This window comes from Lutra lutra, chromosome 8 (genome assembly GCF_902655055.1).
Source record: "Lutra lutra chromosome 8, mLutLut1.2, whole genome shotgun sequence".
Classification (NCBI taxonomy): domain Eukaryota; kingdom Metazoa; phylum Chordata; class Mammalia; order Carnivora; family Mustelidae; genus Lutra; species Lutra lutra.
The window spans coordinates 78,229,704-78,250,822 of NC_062285.1; the positions used below are offsets into that span (position 1 = coordinate 78,229,704).

The 21,119-nt window shown below is 37.0% G+C and overlaps 1 protein-coding gene across 6 annotated transcripts in view; it reads left to right on the forward strand.

Annotated features, from left to right (window-relative positions):
• Nucleotides 1–21,119, forward strand: part of CCDC91 (coiled-coil domain containing 91) — a 377,326-nt gene that overhangs the window by 335,545 nt on the left and 20,662 nt on the right. For 4 of the 6 annotated variants that reach the window (XM_047741683.1, XM_047741686.1, XM_047741687.1 and 1 more), the window contains one exon: nucleotides 5,104–6,206. The exons of the other annotated variants lie outside the window; for them this stretch is intronic. In XM_047741683.1, the coding sequence (XP_047597639.1) occupies nucleotides 5,104–5,214 (111 nt within the window). In that variant the 3' untranslated portion in view covers nucleotides 5,215–6,206. Of the gene's footprint in view, nucleotides 1–5,103; nucleotides 6,207–21,119 lie in introns of those variants that run through there. 6 annotated transcript variants of the gene reach the window in all.

Below are 21,119 nucleotides of genomic sequence, written 5' to 3' on the forward strand. Positions count from 1 at the left end.
CTTTTAGCAAGTAATATGCTTTGAAATGGCTTTTAGTAGTATACAAACTGAAATGATGCAAAGAGGGAAGAAAGATTTATAAAGCGCAGGGGTCTGTTTCAGAAACCTCAGAATTTCCAGGGGAGGGGGGTTGTTTTTTTTGTTTTTTTTTTTTTTTTTCAGCTGAAGCAACAGGAAATGGAGGGGAAAACAAAGCAGTTAGAGCTACTTGGTTAGGAAGAGATTGTAAATCCCATACCCAGAAGTGCTTGCCACCACTACTCTAGACATAATATTGTCAGCACAAAGTCATAGAATACAAATCTTTGACTCACTTTGAAGTGAAAGCCACAAACACAGGAGTAAGCTCCAGTCTTCAAGGGGCAAAGAAAGTTGAATACTTTGCCAAAATTCTTCTTGCCTCAATAAAGGACAGTAAGGTAATGCCTAATAAAACAGAAACTGTTGAAATTCAGGAATTTTCCAAGAACATCAGCTTGATGCACTCATTTCAGGGAGAGGAATCCGCCATCTTTCTAAGAGAAAGGTCTCAAGTGTTCTCTTCACAGACAGGATTTTTGTATCATGTCCAGGAAGGACCCGCCAAATTGGAATTTCAGCTCTGTGATGGCCCAAATTATCTTCCTTCCCATAAAGGATCAGTGTCAACTTATTGCTCCTTAAAGTGTTGAGTGCCTGTTGATTTAGTGGATCGTTGACTTCAGACAGTTCTGGGGAGGCATGCTGAAAGATGTGAAGTGAAACTTGGAGCTGCCTAAACCCTAAACCAGTACGTCCATGATCTTCTAATCCACTAGTTCCACAAGCAAAAAGAGAGAAGTGCTTGGTATGCTTAAATAAATCTATTAAACCTTTTTGCATATTTTTGCATATATATTATATATATATAGGCAGGAATATATCCCTGCTTTTTAAAAAAATTACAGAATATTCATTCTGAGCACACAAATCCAGATGATTATTGTCACTTAGCGACAATCACAGGCGGCATGTTAATTATGTGAGCTTGTGCAATAGGCCCTCAGGAGAAAAGTTTCTCTTCTGTCTAATATTCATAAATTCTAAGATACTCAGTAAACTTTTATTTTAATACAACCCCTAATTATTCTAGGGGGCTTCTAGAAGACTTTGAACTATTAAAACTAACATTTATGACATATGCACATGAGTTATGAAACATATTTGTAAAACATCCATGAAGCCCCCTCCAGAATGAATCCAGGTGTCCATCTGCCTGACACCATACTCTCTACACAACTCCAGATACAACTATCCTCATTTGTGATTGCATAATTTCCTTGCCTCAAAAAGAAATAAATTCTGTTGCCTATTGATATAACTCAAAATAATAGATTTCTGAATTTTGCTTGGCTTTTGTGCTGTATGAAAAAGTGTATCAGACTATCTGTAGTCTCACCCACTTCCCTTTTTAAATTCAGTTTTATTACAAATGGTCACTAATTTATATTCTTCTGAAATATTTGATGGTATGGTTGGTAATGTGTTTGTTAATATGTGATACATTAAGATTTATTGTTAAGTTGTAGTAATTAGGCCAGCATTATATTTGTGTGGTGATAGGTGAAGCGTCTAGTGGAACAGAACAGGGAGCCCAGAGACAGATTCTTGCCTACATGGAAACCTGATTCATGATAGAAATAACACTGCAGGTGACATAGGCTTTGGCTTAAGCAATCTCTGTAAGATTTAGCTTAGGTGTACAAAGGTCTATGTTCAAGGATGTTCATTACAGCGTTGATTATAATAGCAAAAGATTAGGAGCTATCCAAAGGTCTGTCAATAGAATAATTTCAAAATAAATAATAAAATATATATTTTACATATATGTATATATAATAATAAATGCACAGAGGAAAAGTATGCAACCCTTTGAAAGAAGAAAACGGGAAACTCATCCTCTTATATACTGCATATGGGACTGATAGATTTGCATCCCCACTCTGGAAAGCAATTTGGTATTATCTATCACAATTTAAAATATGCAGACCTTATGATGTAGAAATTTCACCTGTTGGAATCTGTCCAAGAGATACCCTTGAATATCTTTTGAAGGGAGTGCACTCAGGTTGTTAATTTCCGTGGTGCTTCAAAAACAAGACAAAACTGGAACAAACTTCCGTGTCTATCAGTGGGGAGAGCGGCTACATCAAATGATGGAATACAGTCAAGTAATTTCCTAAAAATGAGATGGGGAAAGTTCCAGTAATGGCAGTTGGAACAGTGTGATTATGTGAACCCTCCCATAGTTAACAGTTACAAGATCAGGACCAAATATTTTTTAAAACCCATCTTTTAAATGCTTTAAACCCTCCAAAAGTACACAGAAACCACTGGGAATGGACTACAACTGGTATTAGTATCTTCTTCTGCTTTATTGAAATTTGGAACAAGTGTAAAATTTTAAAACTACAAATATTCATATTTCAATTTGTTTTTTTTTTTCCTTTCCTACTTATCTTTTAGACTAGGTCAAGCATGTTTTCACTTTTAGAATTAAACATGGATCTGTCATTTCCTGATAGATTGCCTTGCTCTGCTTGGTTGAAGACTTCTTGATTCATCAACCTCAGCAAAGATTTATTGAGTGTCTAACATGTGTCAGACCCTCTTCTAGATGCGAGGGTATAGTCGTCAGCAGGACAGACCAGATCTCTGCTCACTTGGGGTTTATATTGTAATGAACTGTCTTGTTTAATAGACATGTGGAAGCGAAGGCATATATTCCCCTGAAGGTATCATCTGAAAGAAAAAGGGGGAAAAAAGGAGGAAAAACGATAAACAGAAATCCTCTTTCTGTATGTGTATGTATATGTGTGTGTGCATGTGTCTATGTGTGTGTGTGTGTGTGTATATATATCTGTATCCCAAACTTAGAATTATATATATAATATATATAAATTAAATATGATTGTGTATATTCTATATATAAAAATATATATTATATATTATATAAATTATATAAATATATTATTATATTATATATTTATAAATATATAATATATATTAATAAATATATTATAATTATATAAATAAATATGTTTATATAAATATATATTATATTTATATAATATATATTTATATAGAGAATTATATATATATATATATCCCAAACTGTTAGAATTGAAAGGAGTCTTACTGGTGTTCACTGTTTTACATGAGCATTTTGCTAAATGCATTTTTTACTAACTAATTTTTAGGATATTTCAACATTTTAACATTCCAGTTTTTCAGTCATTTTGGATATCAGTGGTTTATAGAGGTGGAATTTAACAGAATTCTTGTTTGTATTGTTTTTTTATGTTGGGGAAAGCTTATGGGAAGATTATGTCAGCTTTTATATAAGTCTGACAAGTATATATTGTGAGAAGGAATTTTCTTGCCTTTTTTTTTTTTAAGTTATTTCATTGTTCTGTAGCCTGTAGGCAATGTGTTGTCATTGGTTATTTTTACACCATGGGCAAGTTGATTTTTTATTGTGTTTTATTTATTGTTTTTTATTTCAATTCCAGTATAGTTAATATACAGTGTTCTGTTAGTTTCAGGTGTACAATACAGTGATTCACCGATTCTATACATTACTCAGTGCTTATCACAGGAGGAGCACCCTTTAATCCCCATCACCTATTTCACCCATCCCCCAGTCTACCTCCCCTCTGGTAACCATCAGTTTGTTCCCTATGGTTAAGAGTCTGTTTCTTGGTTTGTCCCTCTCCCTCTCTCTCATTTTTTTCCCCTTTGCTCATTTGTTTTGTTTCTTAAATTCCATATATGTGTGAAATCACATGGTGTCTGTCTTTCTCTGACTTAGTTCACCTAACATTATACTCCTTAGCTCCATGTGTGTCATTGCAAATGGCAAGATTTCAATCTTCTTTATGGCTGAATAATATTCCGTTATTATATATATTATTCCATTATGTATATAAAATATACACACACCACATGTTTATCCATTCATCAATCAATGGCCACTTGGGCTGCTTCCTTTATTTGGCTATTATAAATAATGCTGCAATAAACATACAGGCACATGTATCCCTTCGAATTAGTGTTTTTGTGTTCTTTAGGTACCTATTCAGTAGTGCAGTTGCTGGATCATGCAGTAGTTCTATTTTTAACTTTTTGAAGAACCTCCATACTGTTTTCCATACATTTCCAAACATCTCCTACCAATTGCATTCCTACCAATAGTGCATGAGGGTTCCCTTTTCTCCACATCCTCACCATCCCTTGTTTTTTTTTATGTTGTTGATTTTAACCATTCTGACTGGTGTCAGGTGATATCTCCTTGTGGTTTTGATATGCATTTCCCTGATAATGAGTGGTGTTGAGCATCTTTTCATGTGTCTGTTGGATCATGGGCAAATATTTTAGGGCAGAAGGGGAGTTAGAAACTTATCTTGATGTATTCAATAATCCTTACCATCCAGAAAGTTCTTTATTATATGACTTTTATTATTAACCTTTTGTTCACTATATTAATTTGTTATTGATACATTAAAACAGTCTCTTAACTCAGCAGGAAGACCAGGTCAAATAAGTTTCAACAGTATCAAGTATTTCTTAAAATACACCTGTCCCAAGAACTTTCTCTAACTTCAACTTCAGGACATGATCTCTTCACTTTTTCTTAATTCTGCTAAAGTATATGCATGATGTAATTATGCTGTATTTTTATACTGGGTATTTCTTTTGTTTTTCACATCTGTAATATTTATATGTTCTTTGTGGCTATTTAGTCTGTATATTCATTAAGCACTGACATCTTTATATTTTTGCTTTCTGAAATCACTGTGACTGAATTTAGGCTATTTTCCAATAACTGAATACCAATATCAATTTTTAAAATTGTAATGAGCATCATCTCACTTTAGCTGTTACAGGCCAGAATTAGTGACTCCATTGTCTCTGAATGTAAGGCACTATTTGATTTTCTACATCATTATTTAAAGTTTTCTCTAGTGGGCTTCGGTGGTATAATATTCCTTATCTGTCAACTAAGTGTATTTTTTTTCTCTTTCTCTCTCTCTTTAAAAACAAACAAACAAACAAAAAACAAACAAACAAACAAAAAACCAACAGCTTGATCAAGTCATCCGCCAAAGAAGCCTGTCCAGTTTGGAACTGTTCCTCTCTTGTGCTCAGAAACAGTTAAGTGCGTTAATAGCTACAGAACCAGTTGACATTGAATAAAGAGAACATGACAAGCTAACCCACACTGGCAGTGGATAAATCATTGGACCTCCAAAATACATGCTGTGAAGTATAAAGATGCTTTTGTTTTCCTTCCAAACCTTGGGGAATTGATTTCCACTTCAAGGGTAAACCAAACCAATATTTTGAAGAACTATCACGAGATCTAACTTATTTTCTTTTGTTTTCTCCTTTACATTTACTGTCATTTTCTTAGGAGTAGTAGTTGTCATAGTGCAGCAATGGAAAGTATGATGGACCTAAAAGCTGTTGAAAATTGCCATGTTACCAAAAGCTAATTATACTTAACCTCCGGTGGCCTATTATATTGTATTTGGCAAAAAATAGTAACTATCTTTACTTAATGCTTCACAGTGACCCTTGATAAGATTCTAGAATGTAATCATACATTTATTTGATTTTGAGGATAGAAACAGCATGGACTTCAGCATCATTTACTTATCTATTTACTTCTATGTAAAACACTGATATGACAAAGAGTCATTCTGATATTACCAGATCCCTTTTCTGTAGTGGGATCTATGTGTTTTCACTGGTAGCAATTAAAAATACTGAACATTATTATTATATTAATTCAGTTTGATCTGATGTACTGCCTAAAGGGGTATGTGTGTGATGTATGCTTATTTTCTGTTTCTGTTCTTCAAAGCCACTATAAATCAGTGAAATCATTTTTCTTATTAATCATTATCGTGAACTTAATCTCTAGAACTATAATAGAACTTAGCCATTTATAGGAATTCAGGTTCAAATATAAAAGATATAAAATCCTTTCCCAGTACTTCAGAATGTACTTAAATCATGAGTAATGTACTTTAATGAGAAATCATGAGTTTTTTTTAACATCAAAACTAAAATGCTGTCATTAAAATGTATGCAAACATTTTATTTTGTTTTCTGAAATGCTTCTATTTCCATGGGCTTTGTACTTTTCTGAGATTTCTCAATGTAATAAAAAGAACTCCAAAAACGTATTTGGTTTAGTTTTATTTTTTTAATCTTTTTAAAAAATTAATTAGTTCTTTTTTAAAAATCTTTTTTACTCAAACTTCTATATCCATGGATGATGATGTTTTTAAAATAGACCTCCTCGGATGTGAGGGCTATCTGGCTGCAACATCTATCACTCCATTGATCACCAGGGTTGATTCTGCTGATCTGGCTGGCTAGGCCAGTATCCCCTTCCTCCCTCACCGCTCCATGTGTGTCCCTCCAGAAGCTGCGCTCTCAGTCGAAGAGGACAACCTTCCCCAGTAGAGGAGAGGACCGAGAGGACCGTTCTTCGGTCAAGGGTATAGGAGTAGCTGCGCTCCCCTGCTAGAACCTCCCTCCAAACAAGCTCTCAAGGTCCATTTGTAAGAGAATGTAGGGTAGTCAAGCTTCCAAGACTCCAGACACATCCAAAAGAGGCACTGCACATGGCAGTCTGCCTTTCTTAAAAAATAAAAATAAGATAAAAATAAAAATAAAATAGACCTCCTCCTAACCATTTAAAATAATGTTTACCAACAATCTTTAAATGTTGATAGCTAATTAGTTTTCTATTGTAAATTTAAAAAAGAAATTAAAGCAAGCGGGCCACTCACTTGAAATGCAGCCTAGAAAATAGAGGGAGGAGGGCTTTTAATTCAGGAATAAGCCAATAACACAATGTTAGAGTCCCATTTAAAATCATTTGACTCTCTGTCCTCAAATTTAAAATGATAAGATATTTTGTAAGTCACTAAAACATGACTTAGATGAAAATGAAGCATCAAAGTTCACTGAAACTAAGATCCAGAGACACTGAGATCCAGAGATAGTAGAAATGTCAAGAAAATGAAATAGTCTACACCGTTTTTTCACCCCCTACCACCACAGATTGCCTTTTTCTGTTCTACTTAGGGTTCCAGCTTTGCTGTTAACTTAGACTAATTGTTGTTTGAAGTAATTTGAAACAAATTGATACTGATCAGTCTAGGAGCATTTGCAGAACACCCAAGCAAGCACAACTAGAAACTCTTGGATTGCTGAATGGTGCATCTTTCCCAGAGAGCTGTCCTTAAAGGGAACTAAACATGATCATCTGGACAAAGAAATGATTATTTGAATACATTAATCCTTCCAGGCTTATTATCTGTTCAGTGATGTTCAAGTTCTAGATCTCATTGAGAACTCTTCTTTTTTTGCTCTGGTTATCAAAAGGACATAGACCAATCTCAGGTCATAGCCACTGAGAAAATTAAATGCTTAAATACTGTGCCATGACTAAAGGGAAGAGTCTTCCCCTGAATGTGAACCCAGAGTCGCAAAGAAAAGTAGTCATATGTTTTGTGTCTAAAACTTTCTTTGCCTATTGTATGATTTTCTTAACTCTTTTTATGTAGCATTTTCTACTTTTATATTTAGGTGAGTAAGGCACCATCTGAAAGGCTGAGAGTAAGACAGCAGTTCGATTTTTGGAATGATAAAGCCATTTTCAAACTGTGACCCCATTTTTAATAGCATGCTTGAGGGTTCATTAATAGAAAAGTTCTGCCTCCCCCCAGATGAGTATCTTCTTTTTGTGCCAGGTATTTTCACACATTATCCCAGTGACCTATATAAGGTTACAATATCTAGTGAAGGAGATGATATATCCACATTTATTAGTGGAAAGGTGTTTACTTGCTGAAAATGACCAGGTGGTGTTAGGATTCAACCCAGAGTTTACGACATGCAGTTTTAGTCTTTCTAGTCTACTGGAGATACCTAATACTGTCTCCATGGAAAGATATCTGGAACTCTCTAGTTTGTGTACTCTCCTCACTTTATTTTAATCTTAAGAAGAAGACTACCCCCTCTTACAAACCTAGTTGGAGCTCAGGGCCTGCCACATTCTAACTGGAATGTCGGACAAGTTGCCTAACCAATTTGAGTCTCAGTTTTCTCTTTGTGAGGTGGAAATAGTGGTTATTGTAGGCTTTTAGTGAAAATCGAATTAAGCCTTTAAAATGCTCCATAGAGTAGACCTTGCTAGTATGGCCACCAGTTCACAATTATTCCCCTTTCTCTGGGAACTGTCCACAAAATACAGGTGTGGTTGCCCAAAAACAAGTGGTTAAAATAGTATTATCCAGTCCCTCGGACCTTGACTGATCCACAAGTGAAGACCGGACCCCACGGGGCCTCCTGTGAAGAATCATTCAGTGAGACCCTTCAACTGCTTTACCCTAGGGAGACAGACCAACAGGAACTTCTGAGGTCAGAAGTCCCGTGATCCCTGCTGTGCCTGAGTCCTGGATTCAATGAGATACCCAAATATTCTTCCAGTATGCCAACACCACTTAATTTTTTCCCCTAGGCGAGCCAGAGCCAATTTCTATTCCGTGCAACCAAAAGAATATTAATCGAGGCAATCCGACCCAGAGCCCAGTGCACAATCCCTGGACACTCGGCACTTGTAAATTCTTCATTTCCTCCACCATACTAATCCGCATCCAAAATGGGAACACTCTTTGATTTATTTTAAGGAATGTTAAAAATATAACTGAACCAAAGCCCCTATTGTCTAACAAAGCCAAGTAAATCACAGATACCTAAAACTATGAACAAACAGTGCCTATTTAGAAGTTCTCTGTCACTCAGAATCTGGAGTAGAGGTTTAAACTCAGCCCTGCTAAATGCTGATTCATGTTCCAATTCAGCGGAGCCTTGCTCAGTGATTGCTTTGAAATCAAAACCAGAACAATGTCCCTATGATTGGTGTTATTCTGCACTGAGTCAAGTATCTATAATTATAACTTTTTTTTTTTTAATCTGGCAGTTAAACTGAACAGAATCAGGAAATGATGTGTATACTTTAAAGAACAATAAAAGCCAAAGAATTCTCTAGTCACTAATTTAAAAATATAGCTTTTGCATATTAAATCCTAAACAAGAAAAAAAAAAAAAGCCATAGATTAAAAACCTGGAAAACATTTCTAAAACTCCAAAGAGAAGAAGGAGAGTCGGATCAAAGCACTCAGCTCCTAGTCTTCTGTTTACATACCGGCAAACAGCTCTACTGTGGCTCGAAAGACTCTACTAACAAGAAGCAGAGAGCCAGCGTGTTCTTAGTCCATGGGCCACTTACTTGTAGGTCACCACTAGCACCAGATGAAGTGGGCAGAAACTGTACAAGACCTCCCAGCTGTGACTGCCAGAATTGTCTTAAGCCAGACAAAACTGAAACTGTTCCCTTTATTTAATTGAAAAATAAGCACACTTTCCTGTACCTAATCTGCCACAATGTAGGAGCTGCTTGGGCATCAATCATTGCTATATAAACAGAAGGAAAAGCCCTAGTAAGATGTTCTTTGCTGTCCTCCAGATTTCTGTTTTCTTTTTCTCAGAAGCTTCCATTCTCCACATGTTGATTCCCTTTAAATTTTACCTCTCCCCACCCTGCATGTTACATACTGGGTTTTCCTTCTGGAGTACTTATAGAAGCAAATAATAGTTTTGTGTTAATTGTTTTTATTTCATTTTTTAATTTAAAATTTTTTTGTTTTTATTATTTTATTTTTTAAATTTTTGTAATTGTCATTTTTAATTAACGCATTTCTTATTTTTGTATACGACCCCTCCTCTTAAAGGGAGAACCCGCATCTGTTTTGTCTATCGTGTCTTGAGGGCATTCCATGGTGCCTAGCCTGTGGTGTGGACTTCCTATATAATTGTGAGTTCATAAATGATTAAATCAAGCAATCGATCATTACACCTATAATATAATAAATCTCAGTCAAGCAATCAATCACTGAACTTGTAGTATAATAAGTTGACTAATTCCGAGCTTGTAGATTCTGACGACTAATTTAAAGGATTAGGCAAAATTTGCTGTATTTCTAAATGAGGGTTCTGTAGGAGAGTTAGCCTCTCATGAAACAGTAACTAGCCTTCTAGGACTCAACAAAACTTCTCAATACTCTAACATGAATTCTGCGCTTCCAAACGCTACTGGAATGACTAAATCTATATCATAGCAACTCGAACAGCACTCAATCAGTAGAAATGTGCTACCCAAATTTAGAAGATCTTCTAAGAGTGTGAGTTGGGAAGCCCATCTGAAAAATGATGTGTGAAATAATTTCTTATGGTCGTAAGGGGTTCCTGGCCTTAAGACTAAGAAAAAGCCTTCCATTGAGGGGGCTGTAGGGTAAGTATGAGACTCACTGGTCCCAGTCCGTGAAGTTTCAGTAACAAAAAGAAAGCAAAAAGAAAGTTGGGAGAAGGGATTGTCCACGCAGGGTTCTGTGATGGAGAGTAAAAGACTCCAAGGGCCCGGCTGGGGATGTGGTTGAGAAGAGAAGGGAGGGGTTTGGGAGCAGGTCAGGTTGGGAATGTCCAGAGCAATGTGGTATCAGAGTCCTTCTGATCACAGAAGCCAAGAAACATCTGATAGGCTTTTAAAATCTACCTCAGACTCCCAGTTGTGATACAAACTGGTCTTGCATTTTTGAGAAATACACAGAAATCAAGAAACAAACTCGTTCAAAAGGTAGGAAAACTTGACTCAGTCCTGGCAAACATTCAGTTCTCAGAAGTCTGGGAGCTGATTTAAAAAGAAAACTCTGAAGCCACAGAATGTACAAATCACCGACTTCAACACGGCTCAGATGCTGAGACAGATTATAGAAAATTCCTTGTGGCAAGATCTATAAGTAATGCATTTTGAGCGTTTGCTCCTGAGTGTCGGTACTGTTCTGTAAAACGTTAGTAACTGCCGGACACTGTGGAAGGCATTACCTTCTTGGAAACATTTTTCCCTGTGTTCTGTTTTTATCTTTCTTTTTGCCTGCTTTCCACAACGGCCCCAAGTGTAAATGTTTAATTTAAACTATAAACATGTTAGACAATGATTCAATTAGTAAAATTGTACTTATTGTTTCAGTGAGCTAGTCTTTAGCGTTCCTTCTATGTTATAACTTTACAGGCAAACCAATATTTTTTATGTTTGTGAGCTCTTAGATCACTAAAGTTAAACAACACATCTTTTATTTCCTCTTATACATTTCTCTTTTTGTCTCAGAAAGCAGGGAAAAAAGACCTTTCACCCTTCATTATCAAAAACTGTCATGTCCGCAGCTGTTCCCTAAAATGAAGTAAACTAGGTAGAAATACCACATCAGACTTTTGGGGAAACTCTGGTCTATTGTTTCTAAGCAATCCAAATAAATAACAAGCTGGCTGCCATTGTCGAAGAGTAAGATTTGTTCCCTTTTATGTAAACGAAATTTTTCCAGACTGTCACAGTAATCTACCTAATATAACTCTTTCTTATGCTGGCAGTTCCTCACTTGAAGAAATCTCGTGTTCAGAGAAGGGTTTTCTCCCTATTCCTTATAATTTGTGATGCATACTCTCTATTACACATATAAAGTACTCTACCAGGCCGGCTGAAAAATTCGATATAACCCATAATGGAGTGTTCGATAGACCTCAACCTTAAATGTAAGAGGGCTGGTGCCCTCCTTGTTTTAGTCTCTCTTTGTGCCTGATCTCATCTGATCCCATGACTTTATATACTGTCTGAATGCTAAAGACCACTGAATTGGTGCCTGCCGCCCAGTTCTCTGAAGCTCAGAGCCCTGTATTTAGCTCCCTACTTAATATTTCCACTTGGATGTGGTACTTCACTTAGTAAAACCAATGCTCATCATCTCTAGCTACCCCCTGCCACCCAGGAAGTCTTTTCTCTGTCTTTGATAATATTTACCATTCAGTGAATGTCAGTTGTCTCCTCCATTTCTCTTTTTTTTCTCCTCACTCCCTACTTCAAAGTCAGTCCCGAAGGTTTCTCCTAAGTCTCATCTACTTTTTTACATTCATTTCACGACTACCTTCCCGACCAAAGCCTTTATCATCTCTTGCCTAGACTTCTGAAATAGTCTCCCCAGTGAACCCTTGCTTCTTCCATTCTTGCTCCCAAATAATCACTTCTCCACAATACAGCTCATGATCTCCTGAGACCTAAATTTATTGAACCAACTAATGTCTCTCTGGGAAAATGCATTCATAGTTTCACTTTGGAGGCTAAGAACCTAAACAATGTGTAGGAATAGAAACAAGTAACCAGTTGTGGTTTCTGTCATTGGGGCAGGGATCCTAACAGGATGAGGTACAGATGATAAAAACAAGACTCGGTTGAAGACAAGGAGAAAGTTGGTAAATGAATGGCTATGGGTACATCTGTAACCTGGGAACCAACTGGTTCCTTTTTCACCTTCTTTTATTGGGCTTCAACTTTGACCGGCCTGCCTCTCTTTACTCTTATTACTTTGCCAAGCAGAGTGTCTCTTCTTGAAGGTTTACTGTGGAACAGAATTCAACATTATAAATAGCCACAGTTTCTTATATAATCCTCTCCAGATTGGTTGGGGATTTTATTCATGATGGTGGGAAAAGTGGAAGTAGAAAAGATACCCCTTTTCTCTAGCCCCTGAGGTAATCATACATCTTATCATCAAGAACTGTGTATGCTACAAAAGAACATGCAGCTTCAGGTTGATTCTGTGCTTTTTCTTACTGAGTTAAGGTGTAAAGTAAATAGGATGTAGGTTCAGGGTGATGAAGGAATAGCCGTGGCCTGGGGCGCAAAGGACCGACATTTTCTCAGCCTTGATGAGTCTCCTAAGGAGGAGAGATGGGCTTCTCAGCCCTCATGAAAAGTGTATTTTCTCTTTTTGCTCTTTGCCTGGTGGCCCCACCCTCCTGCCATTATGATGCATACTGATAAATAACAAGGAAGGTAGCATAAATAAGATGGGACTGGTATCGTCGTGAGGGAAGGGAAATGGTGAAATCCAAGAGATTCCAAACCGGAGCAGTAGAAAAGAGCCATCTCGTTCTTTGCCTTACTGCCTGGCTTGGTTACCCGTTTCAGCCTGTCCTTTGCTGAATAGCTATTCTAATTAGCATAATTCAATCGACTAATAGGAATACTTGAGAGATGGAATGTGTTGGTTAACCTGGCCAATCAGGTTGGCTTTAGCAAGCTGAGATCACTCTCCGGAGGCCATGCTTCATTCCTTCATGAAACTGAGAACATGGGACTACACGTTTGGAGAGATTCCATTCCCATGAAGAAGTCAAAACAAAGGTGGGAGTAAATGCACAAGATGCTTCCTACGTTTTGTTCTCTAAGTATTTTTACAAACTTCTTAAAGAATAAGAGGAAGACTGTATCTTGGTATGCCCAATGAGAAAGAAAAATTATAATTGGATACCTTTACTGTCAATCATTTAGCAATGCTTCCTGACAGAAGGTATGGAGATGATGGAAACTGTATATTATACGTGAATTGTGTAATATGGTAGCTACTAGCTGTCTGTGACTCTTGAACTCTTGAAATGTAGCTAGTGTGCCTGAGAAAACTAAATTATTTTATTTTAATTAATTTTAATTTAAATGTGTATAGCCACCTGTGACTAGTAACTACCCTATTGGAGAGAGTGAATCTAGAAATTCCCTTGCCAGGGAAGAAGCAATGACCAGGTTATTTCCCCTGATCTTTAACATAGTCAGATTTGTTTCCCTCTACCTTTTTTAAGATTGGGAGTATGCATGTCACCAGTACAAGGGCACGTGAAACACTCTTAAGGAAAGGTATGTCATTAGTGAAAGACTAGGATTCTATGCTGTTGATAGGTTATTTAATTTTATCATGAGTAAAGGGTAAAAGGGACCTTATTGAGTAACCCTTCTGACCAATGTATGACTCTTGGAAAAGAAGGAACATTTCTAGGTTAGTGCCTGCAAGTAGAAGGGATTTCTCTGATCTTTGGCCCAGATTATCCTCAAAATCAGAAACTCATCTTCTGAATTTGAGGAACTACTATAGAATCAGTCTTGGTTTGCTTTGAGCGTGATAAGGATCAAAATGACTTTCATTTTAAAAACTAAGCACTTCGAACAACCTCATTATTCACTTAATTTAGAATAATTCGAATTAGTCATTATTCAGAAATTGAATAATATGGATTCAGGCTTCCAAAATGGATTTTTGATTCATGAGAAAGAATGTCTCAGTTATGAGTTCTCAAAAATATTTTATTTACACCCTTTTTCCAATCATTGAGTTTGTTGAGAGGTAGCTTTGCACTTAAAAATAATTTATTGAGCTCTATGACGTGCCATGCATTGTGCTAGACATATTACAACCACTTAATGCTTTTAATAGTTCTTTGAAAGGAGAGGAAACCAAAGCTGACAGAGGTTCAGCAACTCACCAGTGATCACAGCTTGTAAACTGTGGAGCTGAGTTCCAACTCAGGACCGCCTGATGCCAAAGCCATGCTTTTCAGAAGGGGAGCTATTTCCTTTTGCCAGCCACATTCGCCTCTTTTATTTAATTCTAGCCACTCAATCTCTTTGGATTCACTTTTGTAATATATCTCCTTTGAAAGGATGCTGATGATCTTTCTCAGTACAAGCTCGAGGCCCAGCCTCTTGGCAACCGGATTATGCTGAGTGGTACATCACCAAAGCCTGCAGTAAACGCTGTGGCTTCTTGCAGTGTTAGGGTTTATGCTGGTGGGGCGAAGTGGTGGGAAGATCATTTCCCTTCTAAGCCAAATTCCATTTAATTGCTATTGTTTTACCTGGTGGGAAAAAGATTTATGTTCCCCAGCTCAAGCACATCAATACTACTGAATACTGTGATGTAGCCTACAGTTTACACAGGCTAACTCATATGAAAGCCTGGTTGGGATAGAAAGGACAGATGAGCTCATCTAAATGTAACAATACAGGTTCTTCCCAAAAACTCCTCTTCTCCCACGTTCTAATCAACTCTCAAGGGAAATCATTGGTCCAAATCAATAACTTAATAGCATATGAGCTTTATTACATTTGCAGTGTAGAAAAATAGAAATGGCTGTACAATGTAATTCAATTCTGTTCTAAATCTTAGACAAAGATCACAACGCAGAGCCAAGGATCACTAGCTGCTTTCCTCAGATTTTACCTATTAACTGTAACTGATATAGCCCACCAGTGATATTAACATCAGAAATTACATCACGTATTTAGTAATTTGGAAATACCCAATATTGTTCCCATTGCAAAACTTTACTGAGAGAAGATTTCATCCCTTTCATGATTTATCACAGTTTATGCAGGACAGAGCCAGGCTGTCTGGGTTCAAGTCTCACATTCATCATTTACCAGCTTAGTATTTAACCTTGCCCTGCCTCAGTTTCCTCTGTTTTAGAAAATTCCATAAGGTTGTTGGAAGGTTAATACATGTAAGGCCATTAAAACAATGTCTGGCCCATAAAGGTTCATGTTCTATAGTCATAAAGGGGAAAAAAAAAGTGCTGTTTGCATGATCTTTAGAATATCTCATTATCATTATTTTCTGTTAATATTCTTGGTAATATTTTTCATATCGATAGATTGTCATTTTTTAGCTTTTAAAAATACAAGTGTTACGTTGCTTCATTTGTCCTGGATGCTAGTTTTTCTTTTCTGTGAAACCATGTCTTAATTTATTTGAAAAGTATTTATGATCTGTCATCTTTCAGCCAGATGTCCCATTAGCTTCTAAGAAGCTTAGAACTCTGCAAAAAAACATCTTCAGAGAGAGAGCATAATAATGGTTTACTGAATGACTTTTTCTTCTGGTGGTAGCAAATGTTTTGAGAATTCAAAAATGCTCTTTCCGTCAACTGTTCTCTAAAATTAAACTATGAGCCTCTGACCACCATGCAGCCTCCATATTTCACTATTGGGACTGTCTCAGGTATATTTACCTTCAACAGAGTTGGTTCCTTTGTCTTCCCCCCCTTTCCCCACTCCCTCCCTCCCCTTCTCTTCCCCCAGTCTGCATGCCTGTCTACTCTAAAGAGTGGTGACAAATACTAATCTGAACTAGACCACAGTCATATGAAGTCAGATGAAGAAATTGGCCTTGTCTCAAACCTAAAGCAGAAGGGAAGGGTGGAAACTGCTGTCTTGTAAATAGCAAGCCACCCAGAGCGTGAGCCCTGAAAACATGTAAATAACACTACGTCCCATATGCTTTATTCCTCAGTTTTGTCATGCTACCTTTGCCAGCTAGTTTGACTGAGTATGATTTGCAATGTTATTTTGTTGAACATTTTTTTGACAATTTGAGTACAGTTTTGAATGTAATATTAAATCCTCTTCTGGCTTGGCAGATTGCAAAATTGCACGCTCTGTCTACACATCAAATCCTAGCTCTGGAGGGGAATTCAGACTTGACCTAGTCCAGCACATACAGAAAGTATTGCATTTGAGCTCTCCCGTAGCAGATGATATTTCAAACAATCCTAAATGACAATCATACAAGATTAATTATGATTTTAAAGATGCTTTCACAAAAAAAGTTACACTTAAGCTTGGCTTCCACTTATAAATTCATTCAATTTCTTCTTCTCATTGAAAGATCTCTAGCCAACTCCAATGGCTGGACGAGTAAGTCTGATCACACCTCTGTGACTAAGGAGGAAACTATCATAAATTATGTTAGCAATTTAGTTCTAAATTCTTTGTGTCAGCTTTATGTGTCAGACTTGGGGCCAGTCCACTTTTTAATCCATGAGGGATTCTAGAGAATTATCAGAGAATCAGCTCAATCCTAGCTACCATTTTATAGAAATTCTGGGATAACCAGAAAGGACACTGGCACAATACTTCAAGCTTTGGCCTAGCATGACTTTAAATCTTACTTACATTACGTTATAACATTTTTCTAAGAATTCCTTAAGGAAAAAATGATCAAAGGAAGGGAAAATTTCTTTAATCAAAGTCCGCAAGATTATAGACCATATACTTAGTGACGGAATGAAGACTTACCTCAGAACACCATTTCATCAGCTTCCCTTTGGGCTTTCTATCATCCAGGTTCTATTGTTATTTCTGTTTTTTTAATTTAAATATATATGGACAAACAAAAGATAGATTGCTTTAAAATATCAGCTACATGGCATTTTAAAGTTGTTTTAAAACAAACTCACATCGATCTTAAAGTTAGCTTCAGTGAAATTAAAAAATACATTCAACCTGGAATTCACCTTCACAATCAGCATCTAAGATCGGTTATTCTTTTATGATCAAGTAGTTTCTTCATCAATTTGTTTATGTTTCTTCCCTCTTAAAAGAAGCTTTTTGCTCTGTTATATATTTCCTTGGAAACCATTTAATCTGTACGGTAGAGACTTCTCTTCTGATTCTAGCCAGTTCTCCTCTGTTTCTGGGGCATAGGGTAGATTATATTTCCCTAAACCACAGCAGTGAGGTGGAGCAACACCATGGTACTAAAAGGCTTCATCATGGGCTTCACAGAAGTGATGTGTACCGTGTCCAGGCCAAAACATTTAACTGCTGCCGCCAGCCCCGAGCTGCCTTCTGGTGCTGAGCAGCAGAGGCACTGACCTTGTGCTGACATTGGGGATCTACATTGCAGAGCTGCCCCTGAAGGACAGGTGGCTTGGAGGGTCTCCTACATCCACAAGTGATTTTAAAGGAAGGAGAACTAAACCTTTTGTTGTGTAAGTCACTGAGTTCTGGGAGTTTTCTATTATTGCCACAGAACCTGGTCTATCTTAATTAGACAAGATAAGACAAGCCTTAGGAGAAAGTCCGGCCTGTTTACATTATGACTTCCTTGAGTATCTTATCAAGACCTACCTGGGACACAAACACGATGAGTATACAACCTTTTGCACTCAGATTGCTCTAGAAGTACTTCCTGGGGTTATGTTTAACCGTTCAAAGTTGGAAAATTGGACTAAAAACTTTCTCTTGCCAAAAATATGTGTGAATCTAAAAATGTTGTGGGTGTGCATGCACACATACACACATACACACTGGGTGTGTGTGTGTCCTGCATTGTCATGCATTCAGTGTATATGAATGTTATACATAGATACGTTTGAAGGTTTAATGGCAGAGAGAGAAATTTACAAGTCACCACATTCTTCCATGGATCTTTCACTAAGTTCCCAAATCCAGTGCAGTTGTGGTCTATCTGCCACTCTCTTGCACAGAATAAAAAATGGCTCCCAGATCATAGGGAAAATGGCATAATTCATTTCCAGCTAGTCTATAAGTAGTAATTTCCCTTTTCTTTCTTTTGAAGGATGGGTTGAAATCGGCTGAAATGAAGTAGTGTAAAAAGAAAGAAAATGTTGCCATCCAATTTTATGTGTACATTGTATTCCATTGTATTGACAATTCTTTGTCAATAAGCAAGTCAAGGGCAGGTTCTGTTCAGTTACTGTGACTGCCAGAAAACTGCCAAGCCATCAAGTAGATGCTTCTTGGTTACACCTGAGCCTGTCTCTGGCCGAGGTTTACCCCTGGGTGCTGACAAACATACACTTTGCACTTTATGTGGGTGAAAACACTAATTAATGGAAAACCTGGGCTTAGCTTTTCTTCATTTAGCTGAATAATCTAGCTCTTGAAATTATCAATACTAAAGATATAAATATTAGTGTTCCTATTGTACCTTTCATGACTAAGGTGTTTTTATTTTGCATGCATTTCATTCCTAGGATACCTGCTCGGAGTAGCTAATGGTGTTATGCTACATGCTAAGAATGTAAAACAAGTTCACTTCTCTAAGACACGCAGGAATCACATAAACTACCATCCAAACTCCTGTCTATGCTCTGATGGCAGACGTCACTTTTTTAATATAAAAAAAATCCTTTTTGCAAATATTTTTCTTTATAAAATATTCTTTTTTAAAGCCACAAGGATTCAAAACTCCAGGTTACTCTTGGAATTGCCTACATAATCTTTGTAGCATTTCTGGAGTCGGTGGCTCACATGCATCTGAATCCCTGGGGATCCTTGTGAAAAATGCAGGTTCTTGGTTTTCTACCTAAATGTTCCAAATCAGAATCTTCTGAAGCGGGCTTCAGAAATTTTCATTTTTAACTTATTTTTCAGATGATTCTAATACACAATAGAATTTGAGAGCTCCTACGAAACAGCAACGATCATTTTTCCTGAGCACTGGGAGAACATCTTTAAACCATTACAGAGATTACTCTGGCTTTATCAAAGCAACACCTCAGTAAGCCCCTTTATGTTTGACCTCCTCACCTCTAACAAGCATCTGAACAGCAAATTAAGTTTAGCTACTGGTAGGAGCCAAGAAGTTGTAAATGGTCAATGAATAGCAGAGGGATAATTTTTTCTTAATTTGAAGTATAATTTGAAGAAACTGAACATCAGTATCCTAATGGGTTGTTTTTAAATGACACTGAATGCTGCCTTCAGGAAATATTTAAAAATTGTGAATTTGGAGGCTGATGCTAAGGAAAAATTTGAAAGTACACAGGAAGAGGTAGCAGGTGGCTAGTGGGAAAGTGAGGCAGGAGACTGTCTATCACTGGATGGAAAGAAGAGAAAGAGGGGTGTGGAGAGCAGCATTTGAAAACAGAAAATAACCTTTGCACACATTCTTTTAAACCCAAGGTTAAGTGGTAGTATCCTGTTTTGCAGTTACAAATTTGAGTCACAGAGAAGTTCCATGAGTTGCCAAAGGTCAGTCGGTTAGTCAATGGCAGAACCAACCATACTCCAATGACTCCAAACCCACGGCTTTTTCCACCTCATTATATTGCATTTTCTTTTGTTTTAAGCCTTCCAACTAGTTTTCAGCCCATCTGAGGGTATCCTAAGTCAATTTGAATTAATGTGGCAGGACCTTGGGCAACCACATCAGTGTTTTTTGAGCCTTTCTTACTGTTTTTTTCCCTTCAGAATAATTACAAACTGCTGTGTTTTAATTACAGTGACTTTTAGGATGCTCCAGATTTCTTCCAAACAGTTGGTTTTTGTATTTTCTGCCTCTACCTTTTCATCACAAGAATCCTAAACTCTCCTGTACCCCAGCGGAATTTTCCCCTAAGAAGAAACCCTGACTGATGTAGTCCATCTGAATGGCAAGATGGAGGAGCACAGAAATAGACTCTCCAGAATATAAGGTGTAAATGCTTTCAGGGAGCCCCCCTGGGTTGAAAGCAGTATAAAGCAATATTCTTTTCAGAGCCAGTTGGAAGGAATTTACAGGCAAGAAACAATGTGGTCTACGTGAAAATAATTCTGATTCCCATGTGTCATCTGTGTGTTGCACAACTCTGTAAATTATTCATAGAAACAGAAATTAGGAAAAGGAAGTAGCTCTACAATGTGCTGTGACTAGAGAATCACTGAGCATCCCTTACTCGACTGATGGTTTGAATCAATGTTTGTTTATGAAGAAATATAGTGCCGCTGTAACAGGATGGCCCCTTCTAGAACACAAAAAGAAAATAGATAATTATGAAGGCAGCAGTGCCTTTTCCATAAGTGACCCAGGAATCAGCTTTTTCTTCCTATTAAGAGTTAACTCCCAATGGTATATTTAGTAAACAAAAGAGTTTTTTTTAGTTTATATTTGTTTCTGAGCCATCCCTGATTGCTACTCCCCTGAGATAGAGTTCTCCTTCCTTCTCCTCACTGTGTCACTGCCAACTTTTCAGAGGATTCTGTAGAAAAAGAGATGGTCAAGAAGAGATAACAGGGCCTCACTTCTGTTCCTAGTTCTGTCATTTCTCTTTCTTTCTTTCTCTTTTTCTTTCTTTCTCCCTTTCTTTTGAGGTATAATTGACATGTAAAAGTCTATACATATTTAATGTTTACAAGTTGAAGAGTTTGGAGTAAGTATATACCCATGAAACCATCACCATCCTCTAGGCCATAGACATACCCATTATGGTGCAAGTTTTCCTCCCACCTACTTTGTAATAATAATAATGATATATTTATTATAATCATCATCATCATCTACTACCATATAATAGATCTCCTGAACTTGTTTATTTATATAAATGAAACTTTGTAACCTTTAATGATCACTTCCTCA